Genomic DNA, 24,799 nt, shown 5'->3' with positions numbered 1-24,799 from the left:
TTTCTTCTCAGTATGAATTCTATGATGTTTCATGAGGCTTGAGGACTGAGTAAAGGCTTTTCCACATTCTTCACAAGTGTAAGGTTTCTCCCCAGTATGAATTCTATGATGTTCCATGAGGCTTGAGGAATGAGTAAAGGCTTTTCCACATTCTTCACAGGTGTAAGGTTTCTCCCCAGTATGAATTCTATGATGTTTCACGAGGTTTGAGGAATGAGTAAAGGCTTTTCCACATTCTTCACAAGTGAAAGGTTTCTCCCCAGTATGAATTCTATGATGTTCCATGAGGTTTGAGGACCGATTAAAGGCTTTTCCACATTCTTCACAGGTGTAAGGTTTCTCCCCAGTATGAATTCTATGATGTTCCATGAGGTTTGAGGAATGAGTAAAGGCTTTTCCACATTCTTCACAAGTGTAAGGTTTCTCCCCAGTATGAAGTCTATGATGTTCCCTGAGGTTTGAGGACCGAGTAAAGGCTTTTCCACATTCTTCACAAGTGAAAGGTTTCTCCCCAGTATGAATTCTATGATGTTTCATGAGGCTTGAGGACCGAGTAAAGGCTTTTCCACATTTTTCACAGGTGTAAGGTTTCTCCCCAGTATGAATTCTATGATGTTTCATGAGGCTTGAGGACCAAGTAAAGGCTTTACCACATTCTTTACAGGTGTAAGGTTTCTCCCCAGTATGAATTCTATGATGTTGCATGAGGCTTGAGGACTGAGTAAAGGCTTTTCCACATTCTTCACAAGTGTAAGGTTTCTCCCCAGTATGAATTCTATGATGTTGCATGAGGCTTGAGGACTGAGTAAAGGCTTTTCCACATTCTTCACAAGTGTAAGGTTTCTCCGCAGTATGAATTCTATGATGTTTCATGAGGTTTGAGGACTGAGTAAAGGCTTTTCCACATTTTTCACAGGTGTAAGGTTTCTCCCCAGTATGAATTCTATGATGTCGAATGAGGCTCGAAGGATGAATAAAGGTTTTTCCACATTCTTCACAAGTGTAAGGTTTCTCCGCAGTATTAATACTATGATGTTTCATGAGGCTTAAATAATTAGTAAAGGCTTTTCCACACTCCCTATATGTGTGACGTTTTCTCCCAGTATGTATTCTATGATGTTGTGTAAGATCTGATTTCTTAAGTGTTTTTTTACATTGTTTACAATTGTAAGTTCTCTGACTACTATGAATTTTCTGATGTGTAATAACTATAAAAGAGCATAGATATATTTTGCTACATTGTTTATAATTATAACATTTATCTTTAGTATAAAAATTCTGATTTTTAATAAATTTTGAAAACTTTGAAATTTTATTATATTGACTTATATTATTTTGTAAGTCCTGGTGCTGAGTAATAACTACATTTCCATTTAAGCCAATTGTATTTTGAAAAGTTTTTGAGTCACTACATGTAGTATGATCTTGAGAATTTTCTTGATGTTCCACATTTACTTCCAGAGACTGAGCATGTTTCAAAACATCATGTGTATCTTGAATTATAGAAACAGAAGCCTCTATATTATTAAGTGACTGACTTGAGGGTTTTATCCAGGTTGACTCAAGCAGTTGATCTATTTTGATGGTAGTGACCTTACTCTGCATGATTGTGCCAGTTTTTTTGCATCCAACATGGTACACACTTTGCACTGTACACTGGCTCTTACATGTATTTTCTGTTATTAATTCAATGTCGCCAAGATGAGTGCTTCCATGTGTGCTCATTGCCTCTTCTGTGAATAACTTTTCTATTTCCAAAAATGGCAAAAAGACCTTCTTATCACATATTTCTGAAACATAACAGATAAGCTAATTTACAATAGTACAGTGGATATAATATAAATATAATCTATATAAAGTATATAAAATATATAAGTATATATAAAGTACATAAAAAGTAAGATAATTGTGCTTGGTGAAATAAGGCAGTGAAGGGGAACTACCATATACTTTCACTCATATGTATATATGTAGACCTGAAATATATTCGCTTGAAAATAAAACATAGTTAACACATCAGTAAGACCTGGGGAGGAATATGGTGATTACTGTTGATGGGGGGCTGCACAGAACTGGTTGTGGGAGCAATGTGGAAGTACACACAATCATATTATCTTATAATCACTTAAATCACCATACAGTTCTCTTATTGTCATTTATAATGATCATTTTTCTATCCAGTATTTTCTTATCTCAACTTATTTTTTCCTGAGATAAGCTGTGAGGCTCAGACAAAAATTCTTTAGGTCATGGGCACCTTGGAATATACCCAAGATAGACTTCCTAGGTTTTTCCAAAATAGAGAACCCACACTCATCTGCTCTATTCCTTCCTATAGGTTCCTGATTATTAAATGACTTGTTCTAGTTTATATCTCAAGGATTTTCAGCCATGAAGTTGCTAATGCTGCCATGATGCCAACCTGACTTCTCTGGACACATGACCTCAACAATATGTCCTGGAATCCCACCTCTCCAAAGCCCTACCCCATAATGAAAATATAGAAAAAGGCTGGGAGTATGGATCAACCTGCCAACATACATGTCCAGTGGAGATGCAATTGAAGAGTAGCCAGAAGTTCCACCTTCTGCAGCCCATAATGATCCTGGTTCATACTTCCAGAGGAATAAAGAATAGGAAAGCTTCCAATGGAGGGAATTGGATATTGATCTCTGATGTTGTGAACTGTCTGGAATTGTACTCTACTTATCCTATGGTCATGATAATAATTATTAAACCAATAAAGAATTTAATTTTATAATATTATAAATTATATTTCTCCTATTTCATGCAACCTTTTTATTTTATTATTTTTTTACTTCTGGGAGCTTTTTGCTAAATTTTCTAAAAGATATTGCTTTGCCTATGTTTTACATGTCCCTCTTCTGTATTATTTGTGTTTGGATGAGACAAATTTTTAGGCACAAGTTACTGGAGGAATGACCTGATAGGGAGATAAAGAAGAAACAGTTTACTCAGTGGAACATTTATTTACTATTGCAATAGCCTAGGTTTCCTCCCTGGCAGTATAAAGAACCATCAGGATAACTGCACGGATGATGAGGCAGTACAGTGTAACTCTATTTCCTCACATTCTATCTTCCCCAACTCTTACAAAAACTATAAGAATAATTGCACAGCTCATTGGTTGCCAATATGTAAGAGAACTTGAATTCATCCCTTAGCTTTATTTTCTTTCTTTTAAAAAAGATTTTATTTATTTATTGATGAGAAAGATAGTATGAGAGAAAAAGAATCAGGCATCACTCTTGAACATGTGCTGATGGGGCTTGAACTCAGGACCTCATGTGTGAGAGTCCAGCACTTTAATCCACTGCACCACCTCCCGGACCACTATTTTCTTTCTTGTGTCTAACTTCATTGTGTTTTCTTTTCCTTTTAAAAAAATCTTTGTTATTGCTTTCATTCTTTTTTTTTTTGCATATCCACTTTTCTGTTCTGAATTTAGGTGGTGCCTGTGATTGAATGTTAAATCTAGACCATCAGCCATGAAAGAATTCTAAGCATTGATTATGTTGTTTTACCTGCAAGCCCTGAATTTAATACATGCATATAGGAAATGGGTAGGAGGTCAGAATAAGAAGTACTATCCCTCAGTTTGGGACAGGCTTATAATAGAGTGGTTGTAAACTCCCAGTGAAACCTGAGATCCTGGGGACTAAAGTCAGTGCCCAGCATACCATGAACCAGAAATAAGCAGATGTGGTCTATTTTCCTTCTCTCATTAAAGTACATTCAAAAATAACCTTTAAAACTAATGTAGAAGGGCATTCAGTAACAGAATACCTCAATACTAGGAGGATGTCAAAGGAAAGAAAACTGTTAAGACAGTTTAAAAATTTTCAGAAATTTGTATGATTGATAAATGAGGCATTTATGTTCATTCCTATTAAAGTGTAAACATATAAACCACTATTTAATTAATATGAGAGGTGAAAAAATTGATCATATGTCTAGAACTTCTTAAAACATAGACTGAGTCTTTTGAATACATAGACTGTCTTTGATATGATTTCTCTCTCAAAAGCCCAGACTAGGGAGAACAGAAGCAACCGGTAGCACAGCTATATACAAGATGCTGGGTATTATACCCCAAACCCTAACAAAGGGAATTTTCTAAAGTTAATGATTTTGCTGGAACTTAAACCTGGGATATCAGAGTCTCAAGCATGAAAGTTTTCCACATAACCATTATGGGGACACCCATACCCAGAGATAATTTTTTGTTGTTGTTAGTTTCTTTTTAGTTGTTTCTTTAATTTGCTTTCCACACCCCCCTTTTGTTGCCCTTGATTTATTGTTGTAGTTATTGCTAGTGTAGTTGTTAATGATGTTGGCATCATTGGATAGGACAGAGAAATGAAGAGATGAGGGGAATACAGATTGGGGGAGAGAAAGATAGACATCTGCAGAGCTGCTTCACCACTTGTGATGGGACTCCCCTGAGGTGGGGAGCTGAGGGCTAGAACTGGGATCCTTCGTGCCATGTGCCCTTAACCCATTAGCTTAGATTACTTCCCAGACCCCCAGACCCAGAGACCTTAATACACTACTCAAATAAGAGGTATATTATTGAGATAAAATATTAACAAGGAAATAATAGCCTTAATGAAGTTATATATAAGATGATATATAATTATTTTAAAAGAAATGAATGGGGAAACATGTGATAGCACAGCAGGATAAGCTCACACGGCTTGCAGCACAAGGACAAGCATAATAATCCTGGTTAGAGCCCCCAGCACACCCCAGTCACTTCACAGGAGGTAAATCAGGTACGCAGGTGTCAATCTTTCTCTCTCCCTCTCTGGATTCCCAACATCTCTCCATTTCTATTTGTACTATCTAATAACAATGACATCAATAACAACAATGATAATAACTATAACAATAAAAAACACGGGCAACAGAAGGGAAAATAAATAAATATAAAAATTTTAAAAATGTTTTTTTAAATATGTGAATGGAGATTATTCTTTTTAAATTTTTTTTTAAATTTTATTTTTTTATTTATTCCCTTTTGTTGCCCTTATTTTTTTTTTATTGTTGTAGTTATTATTGATGTCGTCGTTGTTAGATAGGACAGAGAGAAATGGAGAGAGGAGGGGAAGACAGAGAGGGGGAGAGAAAGACAGACACCTGCAAACCCGCTTCACCGCCTGTGAAGGGACCTGCCTGCAGGTGGGGAGCTGGGGGCTCGAACCGGAATACTGACGCCAGTCCTTGAGCTTAGCAGCACCTGCGCTTAACCCGCTGCGCTACAGCCCGACTCCCAGAGATTATTCTTAAGTGCACATAAAATAGTCTTATGGGTTCCAGAGGGTGGGAGGTCTGGTTTCTGTAATTGCTTCCCCCAGAGAGATAGAGAATGGGAAGTCTATCAGGGGTGGTGGTGGGATGTGAAGATCGGGTTATGGGAATTGTGGGGAATTGTACCCCTCTTATTCTATGGTTTTGTTAATGTCTCCTTTCTTAAATAAATAAAAAAACAGTCTTATGAATTAGTCATACATTGGGATACACAGACAGACTTAATAAGTATGTAAATATGAATTCATAAAGAAACATTAACAAACAGCAAAGATCTCAAGTAAACTAACATCAAAATTGGCCAAACTAGGTAAGGAGCAACTAGGAGGCCCAAAATTCAACAGGATCAGGGAAATATTATAAATGAAACTAGAACATACAGACAACTTAGTAAATTGGAGAAGATATTTATACATCAAATATCTGTCAAGCAATGGATATCAAACATCTAGAAATAGATGTACAAAAGGAACAAAAGGAAAGGAAAAAAGACAATAAATCAATAGAAATTACCCAAATAACTAACTAGACAATTTTCTACAAAATAAATACACATAACCTAGAAACATATAGGGATATATTCTACTTTTTATTAGCATAGTATTTTACTTATTATTAGAGAAATTAAAAAATAACCTACACTAAGGGTTGGAATATTAGAGAAATTTGGGGACCCGGTCTCTTTGAGTGACAATAAGTTTCCTCTACAGTTTCCAGTGGACATATATTGCTTTGTTCCTTTCTTTTAGCAGGTTCTCCTTTGAATAATTAGAATACAAAACTCCTGGGGTGATGGGTAGAAATAGGAATTGGAAATGGTAAACAGTTCATTCTATTTAAATATTTTCTTCAAGATGAGAGCATTCTCTGTCCTGATCCACATTTCTTTATTTTTATTAATGAGAAAGATAGGAGGAGAGAGAGAGAACCAGACATCACTCTGGGGATACATATACTGCCAGGCATTCGTTATCTAATAATGATCGATAAGGTTATGTAATAAAATGGTATAACTACCATCATTAGTGTCTTACATCCCATCCCTTTCACTGCCAGGTCCGTATGCTTTGTTTAACCTGCCTCTGCCTGGCCTCCTCTTTCCAATTTTTTAAGGATAGGCCATTCAGTCTTGCAAATGGACTGTGCTAGTTAGCATCCTCACCAGAAATGTAGCAGTTATTATTATTGTTGTTGTTATTATTATTATTTTGGAGATAAAATGAGAGCTGAGAGTATATAGAAAGAAAGAAAGGTAGATAATTGCAGACCTGCTTCCCTGCCTGCAAAGCAACCCACCTGCAGATGGAGGGTGGGTAGGGGCTCTGACCATGATTACTGTGCTTTGTACTATGTGTGTTTAACCTGGTGTTCCACCACCTGCCCCCCTAGGAGAGTTTTTTTTTTCTCCATAACATCTTTAACTTCTGTCGTTGCCTGGTATGAGATGGAATCTGTTTACTCATTTCTTTATTTTGTGAGTGATTTAATAGTGACTTAAAAAATCAGGGGTATAGTTTGGCACCATTCCCACCACCAGACGTCTGTGTCCCCATTTCCATCCTTTAAAACGTCTGTATGGGTTACATAGGCTCCTGTGCTAAATATAAGTAGACACAGGGCCTTGGTCAGATTGATGAGGGTTCTGATTAATGGTATTTATATGCTTTTCCCATATATGGGATCTACTCTCTTCCTTGATCCAGCTTTCTAGCCCTATACCCAACAGCATCTTGCCAGCCAATACTTTTAGCACACCTGCATGATAGGTGTATGGCCCAGGCAAAAATTTGTAAGGTCCCTTGGGATATACCTACAATAGACTTCCAAGCCTCTTAAATATGAAAGCCCCAACTATAGTCTGATCTATTCTTACCTTTAGGTTCCTGTTTATTAAACAGTTTGTTTTACTTTTTTTCTTAATGCTTCAGTCACCAAGTTACAGATAATAATAACTACTACATTTCTGGTGAGGATGCAAACTAATACAGTCCTTTGGCAAGACTGAATGGCCTATCCTTAAAAAATTGAAAATAGGAGGCCAGGCAGAGGCAAGTTAAACACACACAGTACTATGCACAAGTATTTGGGTTTGATCCGGCCACTTTCCATCTGTAGGGGGATGCTTCACAAATGGGGAAGCAGGTTTACAGCAGGTTTCTATCTTTCTCTTACTCCTCTAGCTCCCCATCCTCTCTCAATTTCACTTTGTGAACTATACATGATAATCTTATAATCTTGTGCCTACTGTTAATGACAAATAAATGATCAAATAAAAAAGAAATACACATGGCCCTCAGACATAGGAAGACATGTTCCACTTTTTACTCGGCTAGTGCTTCACTTATTCTTTTAGAAAAGCAAATTAAAATCATACTGACATTTCATCTCACACCTGTAAGTATAGTCTATCTTATTAAAACAAAAAATGGCAGGTGTTGATAAGGTAGTGGAAAAAAAGGAATTTTGTTAAGCTGTTGGTAGGAATGCAAACTTGAGTAGCCCTTTTGGGAAACCCTATGGCCAGTCCCTAAATTAAAAAAGAGATTACCTTATCATTCAGCAATACCATTCCTAGGCATTTATCTTAAAAACCTGAAAATACTAATTCAATGGGACATAATGCCTCTATAGTCACCTTATTAATAATAGCCAGAGAGAGTGGAAGCAACCTAGATGCCCACTGACAAAAGGCCAAATAAAAAAAGTATAGGATAGTTTTTCAGGAGGCCTGTCACATGGAGTAACAGAAAACAGAATTGATCCCCCCCCAAAATAAAACAATATATATCCATAATTATAGACCTTGCCAAATCCACCAACTACAACAGAAGGCAGAAATGGTTGCTTGGACACATGGAGTGTGGGTTTGGATCCAAATATAGAATATTTTCTCTCCAGGCAGCACAACATGGTGTGAGAAAAAAATAGAGCAAATAACATTCCAAAACTAATTCTATGAGGCTAACATCACCTTGATACTCAAAGCAGGGAAGGACTCCACCAAAAAATAAAACTATAAACCTATATTCCTGATGAACACAAAGATCCTCAACAACATTATGGTTAATCAAATCCAACAACATATTATGAGAATAACCCACCAATATCAAGTAAGATTCATCCCTGGGAAACAGGGATGATTCAACATTTCCAAGTCACTTAATGTAAACAACCATATCAACAATAAGATAAAACTCACATAATTTTATCAATTATGCAGAAAAAATAAATTCAACAAGGTCCAACTCCCATTTATGATCAAGACCATCAGGAAGGAAAATTCCTCAACATAATAAAAGCTATGTATGTCAAACTCAAGGCTAAAATCATACCCTATGGGGGAAAATGGAAAGATTTCCCCCCTAAAATCAGGAACTAAACAAAGATACCCTCTCTCACCACTTTTATTCAACATAGTGCTAGAACTCTTCGCCATTACAATCAATGGAACCCAAATTGGAAAAGATGAAGTTAAACTATCATTAGCAGATGATATGTTGATATACCCAGAGGACCCCAGAAACGATGCCAAGAAACTACTGGAAATAAATTCAGTAACATAGGTTACAACGTCAGTACTCACAAATCCATGGCATTTCTCCACACAGAAGATGGGCCAGAGGAAACAACACTGAAGGAAGCAATCACATTGACAATTAAATCCAAAGAGATAAAAAGCCTAGAAGTAAGTCTAAGGATGTGAAGGATATTTTCAAGGAAAATTACAAAAAAAAGTTAAAAGAAATAGAAAATGACACAAAGAAATAGAATACCCCATTCATGGATCCATAGAGTAAATAATAAAATAGCTCTTCTGCCAAAAGCAACTTACAGACTCAAAGAAATCCCTATTAAAATTCCAGTGACAGATTTCAAAGAAATTGAATGGCTTATTCAAAAATTTGTGTGGAACATTAAAAAAGTACAAATAGCAAACATATTTCTGATGAAGAAGTGGAAGAGAAGGAGGAGGAGGAGGAGGAAAAATAGAGTCATCACAACACCCATATTTATGTTATACTGCAAAGCAATAGTCCTTTAAAATAGTGTTGTGCTGGCACAAAAGTGGACATATGGACTAATAGAATAGGATAGAGAATCCGAAACTTAACCCACACAGGTATAGGCACCTCAGATATGACAGAGATCAAATATGCTAGTGGGGAAAAGAAGGTCTCTTTAGCAAGTGGTGTTAGCAGAACTGGACAATCACATATAGAAAAACAAAACTAGACCACCAATTAACACCATACACTAAAATTAGCTCAAAATAGGTCAAAGATCTAGATATTATACCTGAATGTATATAGTATTTAGAACATGTAGGTGGAAGATTTTATAACATTAACACTAAGGATATATTTGGAGACTTCATAGGCAAGATAAACAACAAACAAGATTGAAGAAATGGGACTGTATCAAATTTAAAATCTTCCATGTATCAAAAGAAAATTCCTTAAGGATAAACAGGAAGCTTAGGAACTGGGAGGTCATATTTGCACATCATTCTTCTGGCAAGTCGTTGCTATCAAACATCTAAAAAAAAAAAAAAAAACCTCACACAGTTCAACATCAAGAAAAAGAACAACCGAATTAAAAAGCGGGCAGAAGATACAAATAGACACTTCTCTAGAGAAGAGATAAAGATGAGGGCAGGGTGGTGAGAGCACAATGCACAAGAACCCAGGTTTGTTCCCGGGTCCCCACCTAGGGGGAAAGCTTCACGAGTGGTGAAGCAGTGCTGCAGGTGTCTCTCTGTCTCAATTCCTCTCTAACCCCTGTTCCCTCTTGATTTCTAGTTGTCTCTATCAAATAAGTAAAGAAAGATAATAAAAAATTAAAAACCTGGTCTATATATAGGTTATGGGACTTTGTTAGGAAATGAACTTCCTGGAATGTAATTTGAGAATACTATAAAAGGAAAGGTCTAACCCGAGTAATGAGGGTCAAGTGTTGGCATCGCATGTCTGATGTCTCTGGACACAGTCTGAAGTGAAGCATGATGAGGTGGTACTGGTTGTTTTGAGTAGGCTGGGATCAGTGATGCAATATCATTTGGTATGAATTGAGAGGAGCATAGAAGAATGTGAGCCCCACCCTAGAGGTTCCAGGACTGGGGGAAATATAGGCACTAAAGAAGAAGCTGGAGGATCCTGCTGTCTTTGGTTTAAGAAGACAACAGAGAGTTCTTACCATAATCACATTATTTGGCAATTGGGTTAACTTTGAAAAATCCCTTTGTTAGGATTTGCTGTATCATACACAATATCTCTGTAATTTATGTCCTTTGACATCATTTGCATATAGCTGTGCCACCATAAGAAAGAGCATATGTTCACATGTATCCATAAATTAGGGCAAGATATATACCTGAAAGCCAAAATACTCAATAGTCTGTAGTGAGTCAGTAAAAAATTCATAATGAAATAGTGTCTACTTAGACTTAGATACCCTCCTCACCTATTTCCTATTACAGTTCTCTCACTTACTCCAAAGCTAACCTCATCAAAGCAAAGACTACAAAAGTTGAATAAGGGAAAGAGACAGGCATACTTTAACGATGACTCTTTAGTCACTATAAGGCCACCCCATCAGCTGGGCCATATTCAGGGAGTCCTGAGATTCCCAAACAGACTTGATGGGCATAGACCTCAAATAAATCCCTCTCTCCATTGTTATTGGTCATTCCTAACAGGAACAACACAATAGACCCCTTTGTGGGTCCCCATAGGACCTTCCCTCAACTTGGATCAACAATGGTAGAGAATGTTCCATCCTCTGAAGGGAGGCTGGACAATATACTCTATGCTACACCTGAGGAAGATGGGTCCTGATATTTGGGCAGCCTGGAGAATTCCTACTTATGACCACAGAATGTGAGCTCATATCTATAGGGATATAGAGGTCACATAGGCTCCTAAGCTGAAGATGGACCCCAGATCACATCAAATTGATGGGGTTTACAGTCAACAATATTTATATACCTTTCCCATGTTTGGAAGCTAATCTCTTCCCTGATCCAACTTCTGGTGTTTCTGCCAGCCATAACATCACCTCCCCAGACAATAATTAGGACCCAACTGCATATCAGATTCCAGGCTCAAGCAAAAAACAAACAAAAAACTAGTATAGCCACAGGCCATTCGGAATATAACTAAAATATGCCTACTAGCTATCTATAAAATGGAGTCCCCCCCCAACTCTTCATCTGTACTGTTCCAGCCAGAGGTCTATGATTGGTCAACAATTTGTTTGGCTTTGTATGTTAACTCTATTTTCAACTACTAGGCTCCAGGTGCTAGCATGATGCTGACCAGACTTCCCTGGACAGACAACCCCACAAATGTGTCCTGGAGCTCTGCTTCCCTAGAGCCCTTCCCTACTAGGCGAAGAGAAAGACAGGCTGGGAGAATGGATCAATCAGTCAACACCTGTGTTCATCAGGGAAGCAATTACAGAAGCCAGACCTTCCACCTTCTGCATCCCACAATGACCTTTGGTCAATACTCCCAGAGGGTTAAAAAATAGGAAAGCTATCCAGGGAGGGAATGTGATACAGAGCTCTGGTTGTGGGAATTGTGTTAAGTTGTCGCCATCTTATTATATGGTTTGGTTTAGTTAATGTTTCTTTTTATAAATAAATAAATAATAAAAAATGTAAAAAGAGATACAGATACCTCACAGACATATGAAAAAATGCTTCCATTCACTTATCACCAGAGAAATGCAAATTAAAACCACATTGAGATACTGTCTCACACCTGTGAGAATGACTTTTATCAACAATACAGGAGAAGATAAGTATTGCAAAGGATGTGGAGGAAAAGGCACTATGTTATACTGCTCGTGGGAATGCAAACTGGTACAACCACTAAGGAGAACAAAATGGAGAATCCTTAAACAAACTAACTGAAATACCTTATTATTTAGAAATTCTACTTTTAGAAATCTATACAAAATAAATAATAATAGTTCAAAGGGATATGTCTACCCCCACATTCATAGCTGCATTATTCACAATAGCAATATATGGAAGCAATCAAAATGCCCTTTGAAAGAAGACTGCATAAAATGCTTATGGGGCATATACTCAGTGGAGTACTAATCAGCAATAAAAAGATGACTTGTATTCTTTGGGATAAAATGGATGGAACGCAAGAAGATTTCGTTTAATGAAATAAGTAAGCAGGAGGTAACGGACAGCTAGCTACAGGATGGCTTCACTCATATGTGGAATTTAGAGAACTGAACACATGAACTTGAAATAGAGAAACAGAAAGGCAATTCATATTTATATTGTGGAAAACTATAGTGATTATAGTGTGCACAGACCTTCTGTGGTGGAAAAGGTATGAAACTATAGCTCCATTAATTTATAATCTCATAAATCACAAATAATATCACATGTTGGGGGGATAGATTTAATACTTCAAGTTCTCTAGCTGCCTCAACCATAGCTCTCATATAAGTATTTTTTAAAGATTTAATTTATTTATTAAGTAGAAATATAGGAGGAGAGAGAGAACCAGACATCCCTTTGGTACATGTACTGCTCAAGACCTCATGCTTGAGAGTCCAGTGCTTTATCCACAGTGCCACATCCTGGACCACAATAAATATATTCTTTAGCCTAAGTTTTTAATGTTTCAGATTTGTAAAATGATCAAAGCCAGAGACTAGGATTAAATGGTTCAAAGATCTCTAAAAGTATCTCTGTACATACAGCTTTTCTAAACATCTAAGTCAACTGTAACTTTAGGTCTGGTATATAAAAATCATTTGGCCCTGTTAGTATCTAAACTATGGAGATTTCCTGATACCACTAAAGGGCACAGATCACAGTGAGGCCAATTATATTACTGGAGAGGCTAACTATTGGATTTTCATAGTAAACAAATCCCCAGTTAACCTGGTTAGAATAATAATTAATCCTTGCTTTTTTAAAGGTGTTCCAGGACTACAGGAAACCCTTTGCATTATTTTTAAGATCCTCATTAGTCCTAGTGCTGTAAGCTCTAGGACTTTGTCCATACTGCGTGGTATTCATTTCTCTATAATTCCTCATTTCTTCTAATTCCTACTACCTCTGTTGAACTCAACTACTGGGCTAGCTTCATGGGTGGAAGACAGACGACCAGACTCATGGCTAGGCTGGTAAGCAGTATCTCTTTATTCATGTGGAAAGCAACACAATCTAAGCCATCTCTAATCACAATCCTGACCTTATATATACTCGCCAAGTAGGGTGGAAACAGGATGTGATGTAGAGAGGGTGGAGCAAAAAGAGACTGGTGAAAGTCAGGGTGACTATGAGAGGGGGAGGAGCAAAAAGGCATCTTGAACTAGTGGGGATTAAACCAGTGCTCTGCAGGCTGGGCGGTGCTTAGTTAACAGTGGTTATGTAAATAGAATACAGTGTCAAGCAGGGGGATTAAACCAATGAAACAGAAGGGGTTCTAGAAGCAGAATTAGAAGCATACCAACACTCAACCAAATCACTACTAGTGCTGCCATCAAGCTGCTACTGAATTCTTACTGTGGACTATAGCCAAATATATTGAGATTGAGATATCAAACACATAACTACCCAAACCTGGGGAGATCTTTCCTAATACATGAAGTTACCTACATTTACTTTAGAAGGTACATCATCTAACAAAGTCAAGATACTAGATACAGGATAGCTTAGGGTACTGGGTACAGGTGTACATGAATCCATAAACAAGGGGCAGTTATATAACTCAAAGTAAAACTGTTTGATTCCTCAGTGATTAGACCTAATAAACCTGGAATCCTAGTTAAAGTGCCTAAAGAAGGCATAATAATTCTCTATTGATTAGACTTAGACCAAATTAAGTTGACAGTCTAGGAGGAAGGGCCAAAGATGAAAGATTCCAAAAACCCAATTCTACTTGGGTTCAATAAATGACACTCAAAACTTAGACAACTGGGAGAAAAATCTAAGGTCATCACATAAAGAGAAGACCACAAATGTTGGACAGAGGGAAGAGACTGGCTACTTAACAAATAGCCTTTTGGTCAATATCACATTACCCCAATCAGCTGGGGCCCCTGTCATGGCATCCATGGATTCCCAAACAAATATAGGCAAAGACCTTTACTTTAATGGATCCCTCTCTCCAACATCACTGGTCGCTTACTTCAGGAATATCATTATAAGCCCTCTTGTGCACCTTCCCAAACATGCCCTCACCATAAAGCAGTGACTGTAGAAGCTGCCTCAGTCTCTAAAGGGAGCCTGGCCTATCCTGTGATGTCCCTCAAGGAAGACTGGTCCTGAAATGAGTGCAGCCTATAGTTTTCCCAGCTGTGACCATGAGCTGAAAGCTCAGGACAATAGGGACTTTGTTATTACGTAAGCTATAGTCCTAAATATATATGCTCTGGTTTGGGTGGATAAGGGTAGTTAAAATTATTCATGAATTTTTTTCAATAATAGGAGCTATTTTCTGTCCAAATTCAACTTTTTAGCTCTTTTCTCTACTGTGGCACCATTTTCTCAGACAATATTTTTATCTGTCATAATAAAACACAAGTAAAATTGAACATAGTTGTGGGATCCTAGAAACATGCCTAGAATGGACTTTTTAGCTTCCTTTCACCCTAAAATCCCTAATCTCATCCATTCTCTGCCTACTTTTTGATTCCTGTTCATTGATCATTTTGTTGCACTTTATGTCCTGCCATGTTCCAGCCATCAAGTTGTAGACACTCTCATTATTCCATCCTGACTATCAGGATGACTGACTCAGTGAGAAGAGGCATTAGATTTGGGAAAAGTATGTAGTACAGAAGTTGCTCTCATCAGGACCAGTGAAAAACGAGAGAAACATAGGAATTCTGAGAACATTCATAAGGAATTGCATTTTCCCACTTTCTCTTTTACATTTGACATCTTTAACTTGGGAAATTTACATTATTATCCTCCATCTTATTACTTCCTACCTACCTGCATTCTCTCTCCCCCCTACAGAGGGCCCCTTATCATCTTCCAAGAGGGTCAAAATTTCTTCCTTAGATATAGGAAATCCTGCTTGATGAAAAGAAACAAGGAATGTGAGTTTTTATTCTTTAATTTTAATTATTTATTATTTTATAGGTACAGATAAATGAAGATGACAGGGGAGATAGAAAGCAAGAGAGACAGAGAGAATAGTAGCTTTACACCACATTTGAAGTTTTCCACATGCAGGTGAGAATGAGTGTCTTGACCCTAGGTCCCTGTGCAGTGCTTAACCTGTGTGATTCACCAGGTGCACCAAATCCTGGCCCCCAGCATGCCAGATTTTCTATAGATTCTCAGATTCACAATCTTGCACTATGTTCATTAAAAACATGTCATTATTAAAAACTCTAAAATTATTTTAATACCTTGTTCTGACAATACCTTTTCTGTCTCATTTATAAAAATGTATACTTATGGGCAGGGGTAGATAGCATAATGGTTATACAAAGAGACTCTCATGCCTGAGGCTCTAAAGTCCCAGGTTCAATCCCCTGCACTACCATAAGCCAGAGCTGAGCAGTGCTCTGGTAAATAAAAGGGAAAAAAAGATGTATACTTACATTTTTATTATAGATGGAGAGAGAGAGAAAAGGTAGGATGAAATAGAGAATAAAAAGACCCCAAAAACTCTGTTTCACTACCTTGAGAAGCTCCCCCCTGCAGGTGGGGAACTGAGGCTTGAACCCTTAATCATGCCTGCCAACATGCGCACTCCATCAAGTGTGCCACAGCAGGGCCCCTGTACCATTATTAAATTCAGACTCTAATTCTATTTCAAGGAACAACTGAAGAAAAGGAGTAGAGGGAGTCGAGTGGTATCACAGTGAGTTAAGCGCACATGGCACAAAGTGCAAGGACCAGCATAATGATCCCACTTTGATCCCCCAATTCACCAACTGCAGTGGAGTTGCATCACAGGTCCGCAGGTGTCTATCTTTCTCTCTTCCTTTGTCTCTTCTCCTCCTTTATCCATTTCTGTCCTATCTAACAATGACATCAGTAACAAAAACAATAATAACTACAACAACAATGAAAAACAACAAGGGCAAAAAGGGAAAATAAATAAATAAGTATATAAAAAAAGGATTGGAAATTACACTTTAAATCTGGAAGTCAATATTTATTCCTTTAAACATCAAAAGTGACCACTAATATAAACTGAAATTTGCACATCACCTCAAAATGAGAAATGGGTTGTGAGGCTACATGAAATTTCTATTTATATCAGTAGCCAGTCTGTGGAATATCAACTCAATGCAGTAGTGTGACATAATATCACAAATAGAAGGAACAATCAGGAAACAGCACACCACACACTGGGGAAAATTAACTGTAGAGTGAACAGGGAATTCTGTAGCGTTATGCTCACCCAAAGAGACCAGGTTGGCATAGTTCTCTAACATCACATCTCTGTACAGGTCCCGCTGAGTCTGGTCCAGGCATTCCCACTCCTCCTGGGAGAATTCTATGAACACATCCCTGAAAGTCAATGCCTCCTGAAATTAAAAAAAAATCTTGATGTTTTTGGTAGAAGTCACAATAACAGGAAGAGATAATTAAATACTGCTTCTCAATGTGCAGAATCTTCAGAATTATCTGATTAGATACATTTCACATATTTTACTGTATAACAGTCTCTCTTGAGATACAAAAACCAGAAGAGGTGGCACTTTCTTGGAGGATAAATGATTTAACCAAAGCACCAGCACAGGCTGATATAATAGCAGTGATGTTGAGAAGTTAAACCCAGATGATGCCACAGGGGTTCTGAGCCCAAATGCATTTCCATTATTGTCTAGCTCATTTTTAATATTTAGTGCCTTTGCCTCTGCTTGATGAGCTCACAACTGAAGAGGGAAAAAGAGAGCTCATAGTGAATCCCAGAACAGAAATGCATATAGAAAGTATATGTTCCAGGGGCTGGCTGTTGTCGCACATGGCTGAGCACACATGTTACAGTGGTGAAGGACCTGGGTTCAAGCCTTTGGTCCCACCTGCAGAGGGAAAGCTTTGTTAGTGGTGAAGCAATGCTGCAGGTGTCTCTTTTTCTCCCTCTCTCTATTTTCCCTACTCTCTTGGTTTCTGGCTGTCTCTATTCAATAAATAAGGATAAAAATGTTTTAAAAACCTGTTTAAGAAACAAATAAACTGTCTGTTCCAGAGAAATGAAAGAATAATATTTGCTCTAAGTGACAACAGTTGTATGCAGTTATTAATCTACTCAAAATGTATAAAACTACATAAACAGAGGCAATAATGATATTATCTCTGAAGTAACAACAAACCAATAAACTGGCATGTTTTACCTTATGTAAAACATAATATACCTTGAGAAGAAAGAGACACATAGAGAAGCAAACATAATGAAGGGATTTTTCTTTTACCACTTTTTGGAATGAGAATATTTTAAAAACAATATAAAGTAAAAATGTGATTATATCACATGGTGACAGTTTATGGGATACATAGAGAGGTGGATCACTGTTATAAACTAGAGAAATGCAGATTTTCCTATTTTTTAAAAATTTTTTCATTATCTTTAAAATGGATAGAGACATCCAGAAATCAATAGGGAAGGGTGACAGAGAGGAAGAGAGACAGAAAGACACCTACAGCACTGCTTCACCGCTTGTGAAGCTTTCACCTGCAGGTGGGGACCGGGGTTTTGAACCTGGGTCCTTAAGCACTGTGACATGTGTGCTCAACCAGGTGTGCCACCGCCTGGCCCCCTTTCTCTCTTTCTTCTTGTAGAAATTTAGCCTTCCTTTTTTCTATAGGCACACAGAAGAAGAGAGTATAGGGAAAAAAGAAAGCACTGCAGCTTTCTCCAGTTTAGGGGAAACCGTGTGTGATCCTGAAACATAGGCATGACAAAACACTTTAATTGTCTGGAACAGTGCATTTTCATTTCAACAAATTTAAAGAAACTGTATAACTTTTTTTCTGTGTAGGAGAGTTTATGCTAATCTTACACTGAAGACAACACTATGATGTAAGAATTACTATTTCTGAATATTTACTTTGATGGTTTTTTTATTTAGGTAAATTAAACTTTTCTTGAAAACAAATCATATTAGGGAAAATAGAGAGAAGAAGACTCACTTACAAAATTTATGATCACATAGTGGGAGAGAGTGAAAGAGAGAGAGAGAGAGGAATTAAGAGTAGAGAAAGACTTATATGATGTGGTCTGGGCCAAAGAGCAAGCCTTTGATGATGTTTTTCTTAAATTTATTATTTGTTCTAGTAGATTCTATATTTGACTACACATGGTAAAAATTAATAGTATAGCACTTATTTCTTTCTTGAGATTGCAAAGTTGGAGTGAAAAATACTATCCCCAACCCAAGTCAGGGAATCCTAGAATTTCCTCATAGATACAAGAGTCTATACCTCTTATAGACCCTCTGTCCACCATCACTGGTCACTTAGATCAGGAGTATCATCAGAAGGCCTCTATAAAGGGAACCTCTATAAAGGGGAACCAGGAACTTGCCCTCACTATGATTTAGCAAATCCATTGCCAATTGGATTGTCCACTTTCCAAAGGGATTCTAGGTCATCCCACTCTGCCACTTGAGGAAGACTGGTCCTGATAGTCCATGTGACCATGGACTGCAAGAGCAGACTGATAATGACTCAGAGGTTATACAGGCTCTGTGCTTATTATGAATATAAATGGGCCCTAGGCTGATTGATGGGGTAAACAGTTAATTGTATTTATATATTTTCTTCAAGTTTTGGAGCTACTCTCTGCCCTAATCCAACTTTTATTCCTTTTCTCTACTATAACATAATCTTGTCAAACAATCTTTTTAGTCAACCTGCTTTCAATATAAAGCTCAAGTTCTTAAGAACATATCAAAAATGGAATCCTTAGTTTCTTGTCACCCTAAGAACCCTATTACTTCCTGGTTCTATTTATTATTAAACACTTTTTCATGCCTCTTACTGCCTTTCAGACACCACATTGAAGATACTATTCCTGAACTCCATGGGCAAACTCACCTGGAACCACCTCTAGAACCTTACTCACCTAGGGGAAGAAAGAAACATACTGGGGGTATGGATTGACCTGACAATGTCCATATGGAATGGAGAAGCAATTACAGAAGTCAGAGATCCTACCTTCTGCACCACCAAAAATAATTTTGGTCCATACACCCAGAGGGGGAGAAATGTTAGCAGAAGATCACTAGAGGACTCTGAGCTCCAGTTCCATCAGGGCCCAGAAAGAGAAAAGGAATAAAGAAAGGCATTCAGAAGTAGTGGTAAAAAAAGAAGTAGTGATAAGTGTAGGTGTGACTTATAAATAAAAAGAAGGCAGGGCCATAGATATAGTAGGTAAAATTACTGATAAAAAGTAGATAGATCTGATATAGATAGCTTGTAGATGATAGTTGACAGATAGTTATAATAACAATGAAACATTATCTGTGACCTTGGGACAACCACTGCAGTAATCAGTGGAGGGAGTGAAGACAGAATTGTAGTGGTGGGAATGGTATGGACTTTTACCCTTGTTAATTTGTAGTTTTGTAAATCATTAATAAAAAAGAAAAAAGTTTCTTTTGGATGAGTATAGAATATAATGGAGACACAGCATAGAGGCTTAGGGTATTCAAAGTCTCATTAATACCCAGGACTGGGGGCACGGAAGTGCAAGCATTTGCTTTCCTCATAATAAAGTAAAGAGAAAAGAAGAAGAGAACTATATTTAGGTACAATGTGAGGATTTCCACTTGGACTGGATTTGGTGTATTGCACCAAAGTAAAAGACTCTGGGATAGGGGAAGTGTTCAGGTCCTGGAACATGATGGCAGAGGAGGACCTAGTGGTTGTAGAAGTGTTATATGGAAAACTGGGAAATGTTACACATGTACAAACTATTGTACTTATTTATTTATTCATTTATTTATTGGGGAATTAATATTTTACCAAATTATTGTATTTTACTGTAAACTGTAAACCACTAATCCCCCATTAAATAAATTTAAAAAATTAAAATAATGTGAGGCTTTCCATAGATGCCTCAGTGAATTTGCGTACATCTTTTTAAGTATCCAGAGAAGTATTAACTTGATGGAGTAATCACCAAAAAGTTGTGTCAGGTGAGCAAAGAAGCATCAGCTGCAATGGTTCAATGTGAGGCCAGGTGTCTGTGTCAGAAAAACATGCCCTCCATGTTGGGGACTCTCAGCATAAATCAATGAACAGATCTTCATTGAAAATTACTAATTAACATCAATCCTACACAACTTAGACAGCTTATATTTCTTACACTATCACAAAGCTCTAAAAGTATATTTATACTGCAAATCATTCCGTACTCATAGATTGAGAGTTATATTTGGTTACTATTCTCACTCAAGCATTCTCTGAAATATTCTTCTCAGGAATCTATTTATCACTCTTTTTATTTTTCTTTTCATTTGTTTCCATTGTGTCAGTCATTAATAGGTATTCAACAGTATGGGCAGTTTGTATTCACATAAAGAGAAATGAAAACCATATCACTGAAAGTTATTCCAGTGCAGTGAAGCCCAGGCTCTAACCTGTGGTGCACAAAGATCAGTGGCATATCCACGTTAGCTGTCTTGTCAACCTCGATGCTTGGTGTGTGTGTGTGTGTGTGTGTGTGTGTGTGTGTGTGTGTGTGTGTGTGTTGGCCAGAACTCTGCTGAGCTCTGATTGTTGTTGGGACTGAGGACAGAAACTGGGAACTGGGAACTTCAGATATGATAATTTTTTTTTGTAATAATGCTCCTTCCCCAGCCTCATGTATGTGTTCTCTATCCTTTGTTCAGAGATGGGTAATGCCACAGGAAACCTAAAGTTTTAACTTATTTCGTTCTAAACTAGTTATGACTCCTATCCTATTAGATGTGCCTGAATATCACACACTTCTGGACTAAGCTGTCAGAAGGAAGGATATTCACAAATGAAGGTCACATGTCATAATGAAAATTGTCCTGACAGGTAGACTGTCTGAAATAAAATCTGGGGAGAGAGCTTTCTGTAATATCAGGAAATTTTCTGAATGGATGGCCATTTTCATAAAATGAAAACGGGGAATGAGCAAGAATCAAAGGAGCAGCAGAAACAGGCAAGGTCCTTTGTGCAGGTCCTGGATTCATGGGGTATCAGCTGGAAAAACAAGCACAGCCCCATCAAGAATGGGCCTTTACCTGAGAGCACGCCATGCCCTTCTCTGGTCCTCCTCCTCAGTCTATAGTTCAAGGAAGATGATCTTGAAGAATCACAGTTGCCTTTTCAGAATATCCTTCAGAGAGGCAAGAGCAGCTCTTCCTGGCCCCACCACACCCATGGGCAGAGGACCTGGAATTGCTGCAGTCACTCTCTCCTGCCCTTGGTTTTGGCAGAGTCAGGGACACTGCCACCTCCAGGGAGTACAAACAAATGTCTCCTTCATATTCAGGAGCTTCCTCCTGCAGACACCAACAAATTTTCTGTAACTGGGACTGCTGACTGCAGGAACCCACTAGACACTCCACAGAGCATATGCTGACACCTCTCCACTGACCAACACTATGTCTCCACCCTGGTGAATTACCCAGAAGCCTCATTTCTACCTAGGTTCACCTAGATCACTTAGAGCCATTATTGACAACACCTGTGCTCCCCCAGACCCACACTCTGTGAGCTTACAGGTGAAGCCACTCATTCATCTCACTCTGGGGGCTTTCTTCAAAGCCTTGGCACTGAAGGATTTCAGTGTATGTCCAGTCTTGTTTGGACTAAAGTTGTTACTTGGTTCTGCAGTTCTCACCAGGATTAATACCAAATACCACTGATTGTTTGGATGCTTTCACCAAATATTCTGACTCAATTAGGGAATGGTGACTTATAAGAATAAGAGGCATGTTACTTCCTCTAGTGTTTTCTTACTCAGTTACACTTAAAATAATGGAGAATGCACTGAAAATTTTCATAATACTGTAACCACCATTTAGTAAAAAAGGATCATTATTTCTAGAAAAATGACTAAATATTCAATAGAACACTGCGAGAGACTGCGAAAGTTTTTCCTATTTGCAGCTCATGGAACAAAACTGGATTCCCACTTCTGCACTTATAATTCAATCTGAGAGAAGTTGTTTGCTAAAGTACAGAAGTAGAGAAAGAAAATAAACTTCCACTTTTAGGAAAAAGGAAATACAAGGGTGACTTGTAGTTATTTTCAGATAACTGTATTTGATAATATGTGAAAACATAGCAAAAGATCAAGATGCAAAAAAAAGATAAAGATGCAAAATAAAGAAACTAAGTTAATGGAATTTCTGATTTACTGAATTCACTCCCATAGTCAGCACTGTGAGCATCTCTTCTACCCCTGAGTGCTGGTCACATTGTATCTGATGCCTCAACCTACAGGGGCTGCCCCTCCTCCCACAAAATTGGTTAAAGTCCCCCTGGAAAGAAGCAGGACTGACTTCCCTTGCCCAGAGGAAGACAAGCACAGTTGCAGAGCACCTATGGAGGTTCCAGCCCTGCTGACTGCCAGATGAAAGTTTAGGGATGCTTGGAACCCCTAGCCCCAGAAGAGCTCACACTGACTTTGGCCTCTAGGTGAGCCCAGCCAGACCTTTAGAATGGTCCCTCCACCTCACAATTACCAGGAAGTAACCACTGTTCTACATTTTAAATGAAGGGGCTCATTTTCTGTCACTGCAAAGGACTGGCATGCCTAAGTGAAGCCTGGAGAGTCAGAGCAGCATTTCCTGTCATTCCATTACAACACTGGTAATTGCCACATTTGACAAAGCATTTGATGTTTATATCCTACCACCTTTCATTCACCAAGTTGCAGATGCTACTATGATGCCATCTTGACTTCCCTAAGCAGAAAATCTCATGAATATTTCATGAAGTCTCACCTCTCCAGAGCTCAACCCCACTAGGGAAGAATTATGGAGAAACCTGTCAAGATTAATATCCAGTGGAGAAGCAATTACAGCAGTCAGACCTTCCACCTTCTGTACCCCAGAAGGAAATTCGGTCTATGACAAAACTATGATAGTAATATTGACAATCATATTTGACTGTCAGGCCAATTGCATGATGAAATGTATCAACAATAAGAGTGTGTCAAAAATTTGATCACACTGTGAAGCATCAACTCCAATGTGACCAGAACACAGGGGTGTCACTGTCACTGGTCATCTTCATCTGGAACAACATAATGGACACTTTTGTGGTTCCCTATAAGACATCACCATCAATGTGGATCAACAGTGGTAGGGGCTGCTCCAGTCTCCAAAGTGAGGCTGAGCAACATACTCTACCAATCTAAGAATATGGGTCCTGAAATCAGTGCAGCCTGGAATGTTCCTAGCCATGACCACAGAATGCCGAGCTCAGACCTACAGGGATGCAGAGGTTACACAGGCCCCTGTGTTGAATATGGGCCCCAGATCAAACTGATGGGTTTCATAGATAACAATATTTATATATTTTTCCCATGTTTTGGAGATATGCTCTTCTCTGATCCAGCTTTCTAGGCCTTTATCCAACTATGACACCACCTCCTTAGATATTATCTTGGGTCCACCTGCATTGTAGCTGTCAGGTTCAGGCAAAAATGAGTGCAGTCATGTGAATATACCTTGGAATATACTTAAATAGACCTTGGACTATACCTAAAATAGAACTACTAGCTTTTTGTAAAACAGAGACCCCAAATCTTCATCAACAATACAATTGCCTTTAGGTTCATGATTAGTCAACAATTTGTTCTGCTTTATATCTTAATTATTTTCAGCCACCAAGTTCCTGCTTCTACCATGATGCTAACCTGACTTCCTTGGGCAGACGACCCCACCAATGTGTCTTGGAGCCCCACCTCTCCAGAGACTTGCTGCACTAGAGAAAGTGAGAGACATGCTGAGAGTATATATAAATATGGAAATGCCCATGTTCAGTGAAAATGCCCATGTTCAGTCCATCTCCACCACATTATTTAATAGTGTAGTTCTTCTAACTGCTGGAGGAATTGAGGGGAGTTCACTTGCATTTACACCCCACATTTCAAATCACATGTATTTCCAGTCTACATTATCATCTGCTCCTGTTATTATGATTTCTCTATCCTCATATCAGAGAACATCCTTTGATCCTATATATTTATTTCCTTATGATCTAGATAATAGAATGGTTTAAAACAAATTAAAAAAAATTAAGACAAGACTACTACCAGTATTAAATAAGGGCTAAAAAAAAAGAGTAAAATATGGGCCAGGTGGTGGCACACCTGGTTAAGCACATATATTATTGTATGCAAGTACTTAGGTTCTTGTCACTGTTCCTCACTTGCAGGGGGAAATCTTCACAAGTGACAAAATAAATCTGCATATGTCTCTCTTTCTACTCCCTCTCTCAGATCTAACACTCTCACTCTTTCCCTGTCTTATACAGTAAAGT

General features: G+C 38.0%; 1 protein-coding gene across 1 annotated transcript; it reads right to left on the bottom strand.

Moving 5' to 3' along the window:
* On the bottom strand, window positions 1–21,561 carry LOC132535241 (zinc finger protein 479-like). Its single transcript, XM_060180227.1, is given in 4 exon segments — window positions 1–98; window positions 100–1,790; window positions 16,728–16,854; window positions 21,547–21,561. Coding segments are annotated over 4 exon segments (1,902 nt in total). The 3' UTR covers window positions 1–29.
* Between the last annotated feature and the right edge of the window lie 3,238 nt (window positions 21,562–24,799).

The sequence above is a fragment of the Erinaceus europaeus genome, chromosome 21 (genome assembly GCF_950295315.1).
Source record: "Erinaceus europaeus chromosome 21, mEriEur2.1, whole genome shotgun sequence".
In the NCBI taxonomy this organism is placed as follows: Eukaryota; Metazoa; Chordata; class Mammalia; order Eulipotyphla; family Erinaceidae; genus Erinaceus; species Erinaceus europaeus.
Note: the sequence above shows the minus strand (reverse complement) of the source record. Positions and strands in the feature narration are given on the sequence as shown.